Source organism: Cannabis sativa, chromosome X (assembly GCF_029168945.1).
Source record: "Cannabis sativa cultivar Pink pepper isolate KNU-18-1 chromosome X, ASM2916894v1, whole genome shotgun sequence".
NCBI classification, from domain to species: domain Eukaryota; kingdom Viridiplantae; phylum Streptophyta; class Magnoliopsida; order Rosales; family Cannabaceae; genus Cannabis; species Cannabis sativa.
The window spans coordinates 10,864,987-10,880,599 of record NC_083610.1 but is presented as its reverse complement, the minus strand read 5'-3'; the positions used below and the strand labels follow the sequence as shown (position 1 = coordinate 10,880,599).

At 34.5% G+C, this 15,613-nt stretch overlaps 2 protein-coding genes across 2 annotated transcripts; one reads left to right on the top strand and one right to left on the bottom strand.

Annotated features, from left to right (window-relative positions):
• Positions 1-8,778: 8,778 nt before the first annotated feature.
• On the bottom strand, positions 8,779-9,666 carry LOC133032773 (pathogenesis-related protein 1-like). The gene has a single exon (XM_061107180.1). It carries the CDS (start codon positions 9,581-9,583, stop codon positions 9,035-9,037), a length of 549 nt encoding a protein of 182 aa, XP_060963163.1. The 5' UTR covers positions 9,584-9,666; the 3' UTR covers positions 8,779-9,034.
• A 4,747-nt stretch (positions 9,667-14,413) lies between these two features.
• LOC115706309 (pathogenesis-related protein 1-like) lies at positions 14,414-15,264 on the top strand. Its single transcript, XM_030633914.2, has one exon. It carries the CDS (start codon positions 14,515-14,517, stop codon positions 15,010-15,012), a length of 498 nt encoding a protein of 165 aa, XP_030489774.2. The 5' UTR covers positions 14,414-14,514; the 3' UTR covers positions 15,013-15,264.
• Positions 15,265-15,613: the final 349 nt, after the last annotated feature.

The following is a 15,613-nucleotide window of genomic DNA, read 5'->3' as shown; positions in this document are numbered from 1 at the left end:
GATCCCATTTAATGAGCTTTGAGGGGGTATTTATAGTATTTTGGTGGGGTAATCCCTAGAATTGTTCTTACAAACGTATCTGTAAGTATCCATAAAGTTGGGTATTCCCAATGAATATACCATGAGTAATGCATGGTCAAATCCCTAGGTGCTGTAGGGTTTTTATGAGGAATGTCCTTTTTGCCTTGTGATTGATGTGACTCTTCGCAGAGTAGCCGTTGCTAGACTTAAATGATCATTACTGTGGCGCTGCTGTTTGGAGATTGTGCCGTCAGACTTTATTGCGTGTTGCAGCCCCAACACGCTTCCTCCCATGCAGCATTAAATGCGACTTGATTGCTCAGGAGAAGCCTGACACCTCACGGAGAGGCTTTATGTTATGCGAGCTTCCGGGAGCACTTTGCACTCCGGGTGCCTCCTCCGGGACCTATGCCCAGGGTGCTTCCTTGTGGCATACAAAGACTTAGCAAATATTTACAAGTTATCTGATCCACGTGTCCCTGTTCGATTGGTCCACGTATATTGGGTGAAATCAGGGGCAACATTTACCCCCCAAGCCTTGTTTACTTGGAAAATAAACCAAGGCTTGGTCAGGTGCCTCCGGTTGACTCCTCGGTTCCCTGGCTCAAGCTCAGAGTGTTGGAAATTATTTCACCAGGATCTTAGATCTACTCACAAGTATGTTTATTTAACATCCTAAATATGAACTTTCTAAAACGATAAATTAAACACATATAAAGTTTAAGAAACCTTACATTGGGTGCAGCGGAACATAATGACTCCTTCCGTTCATATATCTAGCCCTTGATTCCTTTCTGTAGCAGAGCATTATCAATATCTGAACCTGGATCTCTTTCTCTGAATCTTTGATGCTGAAACTCCTTTGCTGATGATCTTTCTTCACGATCTTCCTCACTATGATTGAGGTATCACTTGATGTGTGTGGGCACTACTCATACACTAAGGATTTCGAAATTCAAGAGGGAAGAGAAAGAAGAAGTGGCAGCTAAAGATAGGGAGAGAGAAAGCTCAGGTTTTTCTCTGAAGGAAAAATAGAAAATTTAAGTGTAATTTTCCTGAAGCCTTCACTATCTATTTATAGCATTCCACTAGGGTTAGGTTTGAATTATTTGGCATTAAAATAATGAAAAAATCAGTTTAAATTTCCTACAAAAGTGGCTGGCCCTATACAAGTGGATTTGGGCCTCACTTTTTGCAATTTTGCAGTTTTATCTTTTCTGCATCTCATTTTCTCAAAAACGTCAATTTTCTAATTCAACCATTTAAATGCCAATTCTAACTATTTAATAACTATAAATAATTATTAAATAATATTGTCATTTATCATATTTATTAATTGAACCATACAAAGTATCATAATTAACAAATATGCCCCTATAAACTCTTTCTTTACAATTTCGCCCTTACTTAGTGAAAAATTCACAAAAAGACATAGTCTAATTTGAGAATTATAATTGATTAATCAAAACCAATTACATGAGTCTTACAAGCAATATTATCTCAACTAGTGGGGGGACCATGGGTACTCTCAATTACATGAGTCGTTGTGGTACTCGCATCTTTTGCTCGGATCTCTCCAGGAGCTGTCTTTGTACAATGGCTGTGGTCTCCGGTAGTGCGTATTTTGCCTAGTGGCGAAGTACACACGTTCTTGGGAGTCCGATAGCTCCGTGTATTGAGTATATTGGGGGGTGTACCACTTTTTCTGGCACTTCTCTCCCGTTCGGGTGCTACCTTTGGAGGACCTTTTACTCCTCGATCCCTGGGAAGGGCTTGTTAGGCTAGCAGTCGGGGCAGCATGTGAAGGAGCTTGCCCATTTACTCCGGACGGGTTGCCAAAATGAGAAGATGCTGGTGCCAAAGCTTGGCCCTGGCTATACCCGAGGGTAGCAGAGAATTGTATGCCACTCACTTGTGGAGTTGCGGTCGGGGCAGTACCCGAGGGCGATACTCCGGGCATGTACCCTGCTATCCCGGTGGGATAATAGCCTCCATAAGCCACGATTTGGGCTTCTTCGAGGTTGATATATTTTTGGACTCTTTTCTGGAAGTCCTAGAGGCTGGCAGCCCCTTCTTGCTGCAATTCATTCCAGAAGGGAGTCCCAGTACGGATTCCTGCTTGGAGAAGTGCAAGCTGTTGTCCGTCATCAACCTTCTTAGTCTTCGAGGCTTCCTCTCGGAACCTCTTGATGTAATTCTTCAAGGTCTCGGTGGGCAATTGCTTGATATTAGTCAAGGCACTGACCTCCAAGTTGACCTTTCTTGCGGCGACAAACTGTCTTCGGAAGTTGGTCTGAAGCTTGTTCTAACAGCCCACAGACCCTGGTTCCAGTTTTTTGAACCATTCCTCCGCGTACCCACTTAGAGTGAGTGGGAAGCACAGACACTTGGCGTCATTGCTGACCCTCATGACCGTCATGACACGGTTGAACCGTGACAGGTGGTCGCTGGGATCGGAGTTCCCGGTATATGCCGCCATTTCGGGCATCTTGAAGTTTTTAGGGAGCTCCGCCTCCAGGATGTGCTTGGCACATGGCTCCCGATCCTCGCTGCCTGAATCGGAGTCGTCTCCCTTCTGCCTCCGGGAGACTCGAGCAATGTCTTTTCGGAGTATGGCGAGCTCCGCCATAATTCCTTCATTTAACGTACCCGAGGAAACCATGGGCCCGTATCTTTTTTGGTCAAGGTGATCCCGGAGGTCACCTTGATTCCCATTGATTTGATTTCTCAGATCAATGGGAGGACATCTCTGTCCTCTTCTCCCTCTACCCCCTAGTTCCTGGTGCACAGAAACGCTTTTTCGGTCCCCTCGATCCTGAGGGCCAAGACTCCCTTTTTGGGGCTTGCCGCTCTGCGGACCTTTCCCTTTAGGGAAATCTGAGCGGACCTTTCGCGGATCCTGCACCTTTTTCTTTCGCCCAGGGGTAGAAGTAGGGTTTTTTGTTTGATTTCCCTCAGCAGGATACCTTATAGGGCTAGGCTTCCTAGATTTCTGCTGCTGGGAATTAGGCGAAGATGTCGCTGGCTCCCTGTTGAGTCCAGCGGTCATTGCCTTGGGGTGCACGTGAATGCCAGCTGCTTCCATGGCTTTTTGCATGGCTAGCATCACTTCCTGCATTTTCTGGTTTTGCGCTTTCTGAGCTTCGATCTCGGCTTCGTGATCGATAGCTTTTTGTCTAAGAAGCACCAGTTCCGAGTAACTTCCTTCGTCATAGGCATACTCGTCGAGGTTTCCCTCGTAGTCCTCATCGGGGACTATTTCTTCTTCCTCTGACTCCTCTGCTGCTCTTGAGGCTACATCTTCCTCGTTTGGGTCTTGAGCATCTTCCAGAGGGCGAGGCTGACGTGTACTTCTTGTCTCCACCATATTTGTGAAGTCAAATGCTTGTTGTGTAGCAGCTCTCTTCAGCTCTCAATGAAAGCACCAAAATGTTGACCGAGATTTTCGGCAACTACCAAAATATGATTATAATATTGAGCTGTAAGAAAGTGAGAGAAGGATTTTTACGTGGTTGGGGCGTTAATGAGCCTTAGTCCACGAGTCTTTGTTATTAATGGATGTATTTAATACAGATTCTACACTTAAGAGAATGTCACCCTTATAAATACAGAGAATGTTCTTGGTGAGTATTTACTCTTCTTGCTCATATGCAGCCCAAGATTCTCGATCCCATTTAATGAGCTTTGAGGGGGTATTTATAGTGTTTTGGTGGGGTAATCCCTAGAATTGTTCTTACAAACGTATCTGTAAGTATCCATAAAGTTGGGTATTCCCAATGAATATACCATGAGTAATGCATGGTCAAATCCCTAGGTGCTGTAGGGTTTTTATGAGGAATGTCCTTTTTGCCTTGTGATTGATGTGACTCTTCGCAGAGTAGCCGTCGCTAGACTTAAATGATCATTACTGTGGCGCTGCTGTTTGGAGATTGTGCCGTCAGACTTTATTGCGTGTTGCAGCCCCAACACGCTTCCTCCCATGCAGCATTAAATGCGACTTGATTGCTCAGGAGAAGCCTGACACCTCACGGAGAGGCTTTATGTTATGCGAGCTTCCGGGAGCACCTTACACTCCGGGTGCCTCCTCCGGGACCTATGCCCAGGGTGCTTCCTTGTGGCATACAAAAACTTAGCAAATATTTACAAGTTATCTGATCCACGTGTCCCTGTTCGATTGGTCCACGTATATTGGGTGAAATCAGGGGCAACAAAACTTAAGTAATTAAAATCAATGCAGTAATACATCAATTTGACAGTGTTAAGTACTTCTTTCACAATTTGACAGTGTTACGAGATATAGAATTGTTTTTTCCACTGTTCTTCTACTAAATATTGGTTTTTCATAATGATCAAAACTTCTATGGCTGTTGTCTAAGGACTTGGCTTTGGATATTAGGAATGTTGAATTTATAAATAATGCTTTTCATATCAAGCTAGTTCTCTTTCATCACAGTTGGAACCTCAGAATAATGGCATCACCTTTGCTTTATTTTGAGACAGCATGCACTTGATAGATGATTGACTATTTAATGATTTGATTTTCTATTTCAGCTACATAATTTTTTTAATTGGTGTCTATATAAAAGTATTGTCTGTTCATTATTTATATAAGATATTCATAATACAAAGTAGGTATGTTAATAAGATGAGTATAGTAAAGTGAAATGACCTTAATTTTTGAGTTTATGATTAGTTGTGTATGCCAACTAAAAAGGGTAGTGACTGGAATTGGCTCTAGTTTTCATGGAAGTTAATTGCCTTGTAGTTAAAATACAATCATGTTATCTATTCATGGCCAATGTTATTATTAACATTCTTTTTAATTGTATTTATTTGTAGGTTTTGTGGTTAAGCATCAAGAATCTAAATTGGAAGGAGAGTGGTTAAGCATCAAGAATCTAAATTGGAAGGAGAACACGATTTTTTCCAAGTTTTGAGCTAGAGGTATATATAATTTTTCTATCTTTTAATTAATTATTAATAAACATGTTAGAGGAGTTTGAATATCTTAAATATTCATCCGTAGTGAAGTAGGTTCTGCGAATACATGTACTGCGGTCGGATGGGTGGAATTTAATTTTTTTTTGTTGTGGATTGTTATATGTTTTGATTTTGTGGTTAATTTTTTCCGGGAACGTCCGATTTATAGTTGTTATGCTGCCGAAATTTCGGTAGAATTTAGATTCATATTTTGATTTAAGTTATTACAAATTTACTTGTTAGGAATTTGTTTTAAATTTGCGGTATGGATAAATTGTGGATGCTTGAGAGGAGAGAAACACCGCAATTTCTAGATGGGTTCAACAAATTTCTAGAGTTTGCCCTAAAAAATTCTAGTAATCACGAACGAATTCCCTGTCCGTGTGTAGATTGTTGTAACGGAACAAAAGGGAATATTACGATGATAAAGGATCACGTAATTTGTCGGGGTTTCAATAGAAGCTACACTACATGGTATTGGCACGGAGAGCGATCAACTAGTGACCCATATCCGTTAGGGAAGCGGGGGGGTAGATGATTTCGAGTTTAATGATGTTGATGACTTTCCTATGGAATTGCTTGATGAAGCACAAGAGGAGTTTCTTGATGATCATGAAAAATTAGACAATTTGGTTAGTGATGCAAAAAAACCCTTATTTGATGGTTGTAAAAAATTAAGATTACCAACATTGGTAAAATTTTACAACATTAAAGCTGAAAATGGGGTGAGCGATAAGGGTTTTACTCAGATCTTAGCTGCTTTTAAAGAAATTTTGCCTGTTGATAATTGTTTTCCGGTGTCGACATATGAAGTGAAAAAAACTTTAAATGCGATAGGATTGAAGTATGAAAAGATCCATGCATGTCCGAACGATTGTATTTTGTATCGAAAGGAATATGCAGACATGGATAGTTGCCCAACTTGTGGTTTACCCAGCCACAAAACGAATAAGAGTGAGGAGAAAAGGAAACTTATTCCTCAAAAAGTGATGTGGTACTTGCCTTTGATTCCTCGTCTCAAACGATTATATCGTAGCTCGGAGCACTCTGAAAACTTGATATGGCATGATACTAAGAGAGTGAGAGACGGTAAACTTAGGCATCCTGCAGATTCGCAAGCATGGAAAAAAGTAGATTACTTAAATCCAGAATTCAAGTTAGAACCAAGACATCTTCGTCTTGGTCTATCTGCAGATGGAGTAAACCCACATAGATCACTGAGTAGTAGGCATAGTTCGTGGCCTGTCTTCCTTGTTATGTACAATCTTCCTCCTTGGTTGGTGATGAAAAGAAAATTTAATATGCTTTCGCTCATGATCTCAGGACCAAACCAACCGGGGCATAATATAGACGTATACTTGGCACCATTAATTGATGATCTAAAAGAGTTGTATGAGAATGGTGTTGAGACATATGATGGTCTTAAGAAAGAAATGTTCAAATTGAAGGCCGTGTTATTGTGGACTGTTAGTGACTTCCCTGCTTATAGCAATTTATCGGGTCTGAGCACAAAAGGTCACAAAAGGACCCTTGGCTTAGACATAAACGCCCTAAGATGACTATTGACCTCACACTCCAAAGGTACTTTTCAATTTTCATTTTAAAATTATAATTTAAATTTTCTATAAATTTATACCAACTATTGCTAATTAAATCAATATAAATCATTGAATTTAATTAGGGCATATGAACTGCTCGGAGGTTCCAACGAGTTACTTGGAACATTTCCAGGAGTAATCGTTGCAGCGTGTCCAAAACAAACATTGGGAATTGAATGTGGTTTTTATGTACTTAGGTACATTAATGACATTGTGAAAGCTCTAAATTCATTCGTTCTTATAAGAGAAAAGGTAATTAAGCTATAATTAGTTCATTTATGTATACCCGTAAATAGGATACTATGCTTATAAATAAGTGATACATATAACTATTTACACTTTAATTTTACAGTTTGGAAAGATGGACACATACGATGTGGAGACGATGTTGCTACCACTGCAACATCAATGGTTATCGAAATTGACACGATACTTGTACTAGTTAACCTTAGACTTTTAATTTTAGGCAATACTTATTTTGTTTATTTTTTTATTAGTAAGGACTTAACATATTTTGTAATGTATACTTTAACTTTGTTATAATATAATTACAATGTCTTTTGTACTTAATTTTATTATATAATTGAAATAATATTTATTTTAATAATTAGTTTATAATTATTTTAAAAAAAAAATTAATATATAATTAATTATTTAATAAAAATTAATATATATTTAAAATATTTAAATAATAACTGAAAATATATTTAACAATAACCGAAGATATAGGTCTATTTTCTCTTCTGATCTTCGAAACATATGTCTTCGGTTATTATATAAAAATTGAAGATAAAAGTAACCTACGTCTTCGGTTATTATATAAAAACCGAAGACATAGCCTCACCTTTAACTTCGGTTTTTATATAATAATCGAAGACGTAGCCTTACCTTTAACTTCGGTATTTTAAAACATATGTCATCGCCTCAATCGACTTCGGTTGCGATTTTTAATAAAATCCGAAGATAAACTGGCCTAAAAACCGAAGATAAAGGTCCTTTCTCTAGTAGTGGCTATATAGTAGGGTTAAATCCCTCAACATGTGAGTCTTGAGGTGATGCTCGGTATTGTGGGGCTGATTGGCTCTGATACCAACTCAAAATTTAGAATAAACGTGATTGTAAATGCTCAGCTCCATCAAACTCAATCAATGCTAAGTGAGTGATTTTTCAAATAAGAAAAGAAGGCTCAAAAAGTCATTACGCACAAGAACAATAGCTCATTTACAGTTAACAAATTAAAACAAAAAATGAACAAATTAAAACAAAAAATGAAATATTCTTTTTACATTAATGATACTCTCATCATTATATTTATAGCAACTTTTATCCCTTACAATTTTTCAATTTCTACTTGCATTCTATTTCATACGAGAACAAGTCCAAAATGGAGCATTGCGTGTCACACATGGTATCAACTGATGATCAACTAACTAGCGTATTTTCTAACCAAACCACAGATCATGTCTTGATGTTCTACTGTAGATGATAATATGATCGTCCTAATCACACATTTTTGTATATTTAATATACTCTCCTTGATGAATGATGACAGTGATATATAGTTGACTATTATTTATATTAATTAGTAGTTGATTCTTTTTATTTAGTAATATATATATTTATATATATGTTTACGCTATGTAGATAATATCCCTTTGATTAGGGTAATAATTTATTTTCTTTAGTTAGTTGATTGTGTAATTATCTCATTTATATAGTCATGTACTGTTTAGGAATAATATAACAATTCTTCAATCTTTCATTCTTGATTGAGTGAACTTATGGGTTTATGAATAAAAAAATGGTGCCTATTAAGGAACGGGTCTCTTTTATATACCTTTTGACTTAAGATTAAATTTCTATATATAAACATATTAATATTTGTTTTTTGCTCTAATTTTCACATCTGTCCCTTTCTATATATTTATATATATACACACATGTCAACATTTGTCTAGATTAATTACATTTTTCTTTCATTCTTATCAATTAACTCCCTAATATATTTACATTAAAAATTTTATCGCCAAAAGTGGCATTTTGTTTTTATTTCCTATCCATCGAAAGCAATATATTCCCTGAATGAACTTTCAAGAGTTAAACATTAAAAAAAAAAAAAAATACATGATACAAAAATTAAACAGATTAGAAACGAAGAAAAAAAAAAGATTTAGTTACGTACGTAACATGCGTTTGGTCATTTTATTAATTCTTATTATTTTTTTTTTTTTGTTAGAAACGACAAAGAAAAATTCTCAAACAACTTGAGAAATCTTTCTTGCATTTCTGTATGTACAAGACAATAGCTGAGAATTTTCTCAAAACAACAATGAATTAAGAAATCCCCCATGCACACGCAGAAAATCAAAATGAAAGTGTTGACAAACACATCATCTCATGACCTGATCATGATATTGATAATATTAAATTGAATACTAGTATTGATCAACAAACGATGCTAACATATCATATGGTCTCTGGCCATTCCAGTTGCCTGGTGGATCATAGTTGCAAGTAATAAAAGAGCCCCGATTATTATCACACCGAACCTTAGCACACCCAAGACGAACCGAGTTACGCCACACCACCTGAGTGTAGTGTCCGCAAACCCTACCAGCCCGGCAAGTATTGGAGTTGTAGTCGTAGTCAGCCTTCTCCGCCACCCACATCCTCACCGCGTTGACGCCCGAAAGGTCGGGCCTTCCCCAGGCTATGTTCTCGCCGTAAGGCCCACTCGAGTGAACGAGTCTGCAGTCGCCCTTGCGCTGGTTGGCGTATCGACGCGCATACTCAGCCACCGTGTTGTCCCATCTGATCGGCCCAACACCCACCTGCGCGCGCGCAGCGTTGTGGGCGTTGAGAAAGTCTTGTGGAGAGTCTTGGGCATGAGTGGTGGTTTGGAGAATGGTAACCGTGCATGTGAATAATAGTATCACTAGTAATAGTGACATTCTATTATTATTATGACCTCCTAATAGCTCCATATTTTCCTTTTTTTTTTGTTGCTATATATGTGTTTTTGATACTATATTTATTGCTTATAGGATCTATGTGGTGGATTATTGATTCATAATGTACACGATATTTATAGTGATGGAGTGTGGAATTTTTTAGATTTACTTGCTATTATTATAACAATTTTAATAGATAAATATGGCAGCAGCCGGCGGCGGATAAAAGATAATCATAATGGAAAAAAATTATACATACGGATCAAGTCACGGATATTATTTATTTATTTATTTTTTAAGTAGTGAGAGATTAAGCTAAATATAATACTTTTTGTGTTCAACTTAATAGTCATTCTTCTTTAAAATAAATTAGTTATCTTTTATGATTCAAAAAAAGAAAAATTAGTTATCTTTTCATAAAAAAAAAAATAAATTAAGAAAAAGAGAGAGGAGTAAGTTGAAAGAAGCATTTTTTTGTAGTATTTTAAATTATTAATCTATTTGTATTTGTATTTAATCTTCCAGGCTTAAATTTTGGTGATAAAATAAAACTCCCTAAATGACTGAACTGTTAGTAAATTTATTCTAACGATTATATAATAAGACGATGTCTAACTTAACTATAAAATATTAGCATGTGAGTATGTAATATTTACTCTGAATATAAATTATTACTCATTGTTTGAATATATTGCTCCACGTATATATAAGTTAGTTCCTGAAAGTCTAAATTTACTAAATAAATGAACTATATTAAATGAGTAACCGGTCTGAAAAAATAATGGTAAGAGATTGAATCCATGACAAATCTCATAATAGGAAAATTATGCATCGTACGACATTTTGCAAACTTTTATTCTATTTTACGTTATTATTTTATATTTTTCACTATTATAAAACATATTTTCTTATTAACTTATAATTAACCTAAGCATATGACACATTGACTATCATTCCCGTACGATATAAATTAATGTACCATTATTACAATTAAACTTACTATGTATAAATAAGAAAGAGAGCAATAAATGCTTATATATTGATCAATCCTATGAGTCAAATGGATAAATCATATATATACACGCAATACTATCATCAATAATATCAACAGTAGTGGGTTAGGCCTGATCCATATTAAGAATAAACAAAAAAATGGCTTAGCCCGGTTCGTGTAAAAATGTTGTCGTTCCGACCCAAATGATATTTTTAGTAATTATTTGGTCGCGTTTGTTTGGAGGTAATGAAATGGAATGGAATGGAAATGAAACAATTTTTATTTCATTCTTTTATTTGGTTACATTTAAAATCATTGGAACACCATTCCGATAGAATTGTCTTTCTATCATTTTAGTGGAATGACTATTCTATTTTAAAATAGAAGGAAAGACTATTCCAATACAAGATTTGAAAAAATTTAATAATTTTTTTTATCAATTTTTTTTTATGCATTTTAAATTTTATTCTATTCCATTCCTATTCCGATTCCCATTTCTATTCCTGATTATATATTTCATTCATCCCAACCAAACGCCACCATGTTCAGTCCAAAAATATTCCTGTCGGATTAAGCGTGAGTCGGCCTTTAACAGTATGTTCCCAAGTAAGGGACTATTTTTTTATAGAAGCCTAAATTTGAGTATTTTTGTTTTGAGAAAATTATATTGTATATTTATTTTATTTTAGTTGTTTTAATTTTTACCTTTACTTTATATTTTTTAGGGTGTCTACACATTTGGTACCTTGTGTTTTATCTAAATACAAGTTAGGTATACTGTGTTTTCAATAATGCTTAAATGATATCCTGTATTTTAAAATCATAATACATATTTGGTACTCTTAAATTTAAAATTTTTTAATAAAATTTTATTAATACAATCAAAGTACTGTTTAAAATTTTATGAAATCTGAATTTAAATTTAATTATTTGATTACATATAACTAAGATCTGTTTGGTTAAATTGATAAAATTGTATTGATTAAATCGTACTTTAGGGGATCAAATATGTACAATTTGAAAATATGAGGTACCAATTAAGTATTATTGAAAACATAAGATACCGAATATGTTTTTCATTAAACATAAGGTACTAAATGAGTATATTCCCTATTTTTTAAGATATACACACTTTTATAAATAATTTCTCCATTAGACCCGTTAAGTTAAAGTAAATTATATTCTAGACTTAAGTAGAGAGTGATGGTATATTTGAGCAACCCACTCATAAAAGTGGGTATATTTTTATAAAATATAATCTGATAGTATTTTTGATTAATGGATGCAAAAAAGAGGTATTCCTCAACTTATCTCGTATTTTATTGAGATAATTATGCAAGGGATCATTTTTTTGTAAAAAAATATATTTTTATTTTTAAAGAATTTTTTTTTTACAGTTTTTCATAGAAATAACACGAAAACAACAAGAAAATTAAAATCAAATTAACAAAAAATAACAACAAGAAAATTACTATGTATCATGAAAATAATATCTAAATAATATCAAGACAACAGCAAAAAATAGCATACAGGTAGCAAAAAATTAACAAGAGTACAACATAAAAAGACCTTATTTTCTATAACTAAAATAAAATAAAAAACGTCCATTAATTAATTGTTGAATAGGAGGGGTTCAAGAGCAGTCATTTGAGAGTGGTTCGGTTCGGCTCAACGACATCCTCCGTTTCAAATTTTTGTTTCATTTATTAATTTACTATTATTAGTTTAATTCCAATTAATGTTTTTATGGGGTTAGAATTATAAGGAGTTCATTCCTTAATTAATTTTAATGTTGTGATCGTATTTATGTGTTGAAACTAATTTAGTTTTTCTATTAGTCTTGTCTTTTGACATGGTTTTTTCGTCTTTTCCTTTTAGTTTTTTTTGGTTCGAGTCTTGTCTTTTGGCATGGGTTGTGTAGCTCAGAATCATAATGGTGCTATGGTAGAAGCATTCAAGAAGGGGAAGATTGGATGTGTTCAACCCGAAATTACTAAGATAATAGGTATTAAAGAAGCATTAAGTTGGATTGCAACTCATTCGTAGGATAGAGTCATGTTGGAAACAGATAGCTTGGTGTGTGTCCAAGCGATTCAGAGCGGTGTTTTATGCCTTCACAATTTGTGTTTTGTAAAGCGATCTGCAAATAAGTTAGCTCATTGCTTGGCAAGAGATTCTTTCGACAGATCGTGTGCTTCAGTTGGAGGACTGTTCCTCTGAAGTGCGTTTTATTGTTTTGAACGAATTTATTAATTAATAGATCTTATGATTTTTATTCAAAAACACAATAAAATAAAATAAAAATCGTAAAATATTTAAAATTTCGTCAAACTGTATTTTTATAATTTCTTTATTTTGTGTATTGTAAAATAATCCCTGTTATATATATTGATATATATATATATATACGTATACAAACAAAAATTTAAACTCAAGTAAGTATACTATAAGGATAGGTTATATTACTTTAAAAAAAACACATATTATAGAGATTTTTTAGTTATATATGAAAAAAATTTCATAAAAAAAACTTATATACAAAAATTGTAAGATAATTATAAAAATAGCCTGAATCAAATTAATACATTGTACATAACTATTTTTACCAAATCACAACATAAAGCTCATTGGCATTAAAAAAATAGAAAAAGAAACTTATTTGGGAAGTCTTCGTTTATTTTTTTATGACAAACCAAACAAGTGAATGGATTCACTTTACAAAAAGTCATTCCAATTCTACCAATATTCCAATCAACTAAATACTACCCTAGTTAGATAATTATAACTTTTACAACTTAATAACATGAACCAAACTTAAACAAGAATTTTAGTAATATATACATTAATATGAATTAATTGTGAGAAACTTAATAATTAGTTACATTGTGTAAGTAGTAACTAGTTATAATTAGTTACTAGATACTGAATTCATTCGGTGCATAACATATTAGAGAGTCCCATATTAATAATATGTGAAAACTAAATATCATATATAAGATGCATTGACTATTTCGCATTATCAATTAGTTTTGAGATAGAAATGCACCTTACACCATACACACCTATCGTTACTACCTTAACTATACACCTCTATATTCTAACATGGTATCAGAGCTAAACTAAAATTCTAACGAGTAATCGATCCAAATTAAAAAAATCAGTCCAAAAACACGAGCTAAAAGAGCCGCGCTTGTAATTCGGGGATAGTGAGCCAAAAATAGCCACCGTGAGCCAAAAGAGTCACTTGTTATTGAGTCATGCATGATTGGTGAGGAAGAAAATAGCCACCTTAAGGAGGATGTTGAGAGTGTGACATTAATAATATGTGGAAACTAAATTCTATACATGATGCATGGGCTACATCTCTCATTATGCATCTTATACCATACACACCTATCCCGGCCTACTACCTTAACCATACACTTCCATATTCTAACATATAACGAAATCGTATGCAGAAGTTATATTATCTTGGGAATGTCGTGGTTGATAATAGACTGCCATGCACTCTTCAGGTAGAGCTGCAAAACGTCTTAAAAAAAGCGATATAATTCACGGCCATAATTATCAATTAGTAAATTCATTCCTATTTCATTTTCTAGTATAACATGTCCGGTCTCAATTATATTATTTAACAAAACATAAAATTTAATCTGCAATTTTTATAAATCACAAGATCCAAATACATAGGTTCCTATTCATAATAACTTGTACGTAAAGTTAACTTTTTCTTAGTGATAATCATAAAATATACTTTGTCAACGGATAAATTTATATAATACCTTTGGAAAAATTAAAGGCTAGCTACGTGGTAGTACCAAAAATTTAAGTTCTATATATTATTACTTCACTTTCACTATGCTCTAATCAAATAAAATTCAAAATTTCATCACTATAAATACCCCCACTTTCACCAATAATTAACTAAGTAATCTTAAGAGCTACCAAAAAAAAAAAAATAAATAACACAATGGCGTTTTCACCACGAATTTCATCGTCGCTACTATTAACTTGCTTGTTTGGTTTAGCCCTACTCCAAACCCTTGGCGCCCAAAACTCCCAACAAGACTACCTGAACGCCCACAACTCTGCTCGGTCCGCGGTCGGTGTGGGGAACCTGGTTTGGGACAATACGTTGGCCTCATACGCACTCCGTTATGCAAACGAACACATCGGGGACTGTAGGCTTGTCCATTCTGGAGGACGCTATGGCGAGAACCTTGCAGGGAGCAGTGGTGATCTTTCCGGCACAGACGCCGTGAGGTTGTGGGTTGCCGAAAAGGTGGATTACAATTACAACTCAAACTCATGCCGCTCTGGTAAGGTTTGCGGACACTACACTCAGGTGGTATGGCGTAACACGGCTCGTGTTGGGTGTGCTAAGGTTCGGTGCAATAATAATAGGGGTACCTTCATTATCTGCAGCTATGATCCCCCAGGAAACTATGTTGGCCAGCGTCCTTATTGATTAATACGTACATATACTTATGATATATATAGTATCTGTAATCTTAACAATAAATAAGCTGCTTATAATTAAGCATATGCGAAAATAAGATTCACGAAATTAACTAATATATATATTTGTGTGTTTGTTTAATCATGATCAATTGATGGTGTGTAAACGTACGTACGTATGTAATTTATGTCCAATCAGCAATATTTTATGAGAACAATGTTGAAAAGCATACATGCGTGTATGTTTATATCGAACCAAAAATATCTATATACGTGTATATATTGATCATAAACATATAAATTTATCTAATTAAGTTATTTAGTTATTTCACAAGTGAAACATCATTAAAAAACTAGGTTTATGTTTATTGTGGACTTTATTTATAATAGATAGTGTTGAGGCTAATATCATTATTACTCGATAAATGCTAAAGAAGATTTTAAGGTGTTAACTACCACAAGTATGTTAATATTGATGCAATGGGTCACACATATATATATTAAAATTTATTAAATGATATAAGAAAACGCTAACCACTCACAAAAATAAAAAAATAAGATTTTACTATAAAAAACTACTACTGACAATTTTTTAGTCACAACATAAATTT

What these genes read in the sequence shown, in the direction of transcription:
- LOC133032773 (XM_061107180.1), bottom strand. Translation starts at nt 9,583, where the DNA reads ATGGAGCTATTAGGAGGTCATAATAATAATAGAATGTCACTATTACTA.
- LOC115706309 (XM_030633914.2), top strand. Translation starts at nt 14,515, where the DNA reads ATGGCGTTTTCACCACGAATTTCATCGTCGCTACTATTAACTTGCTTG.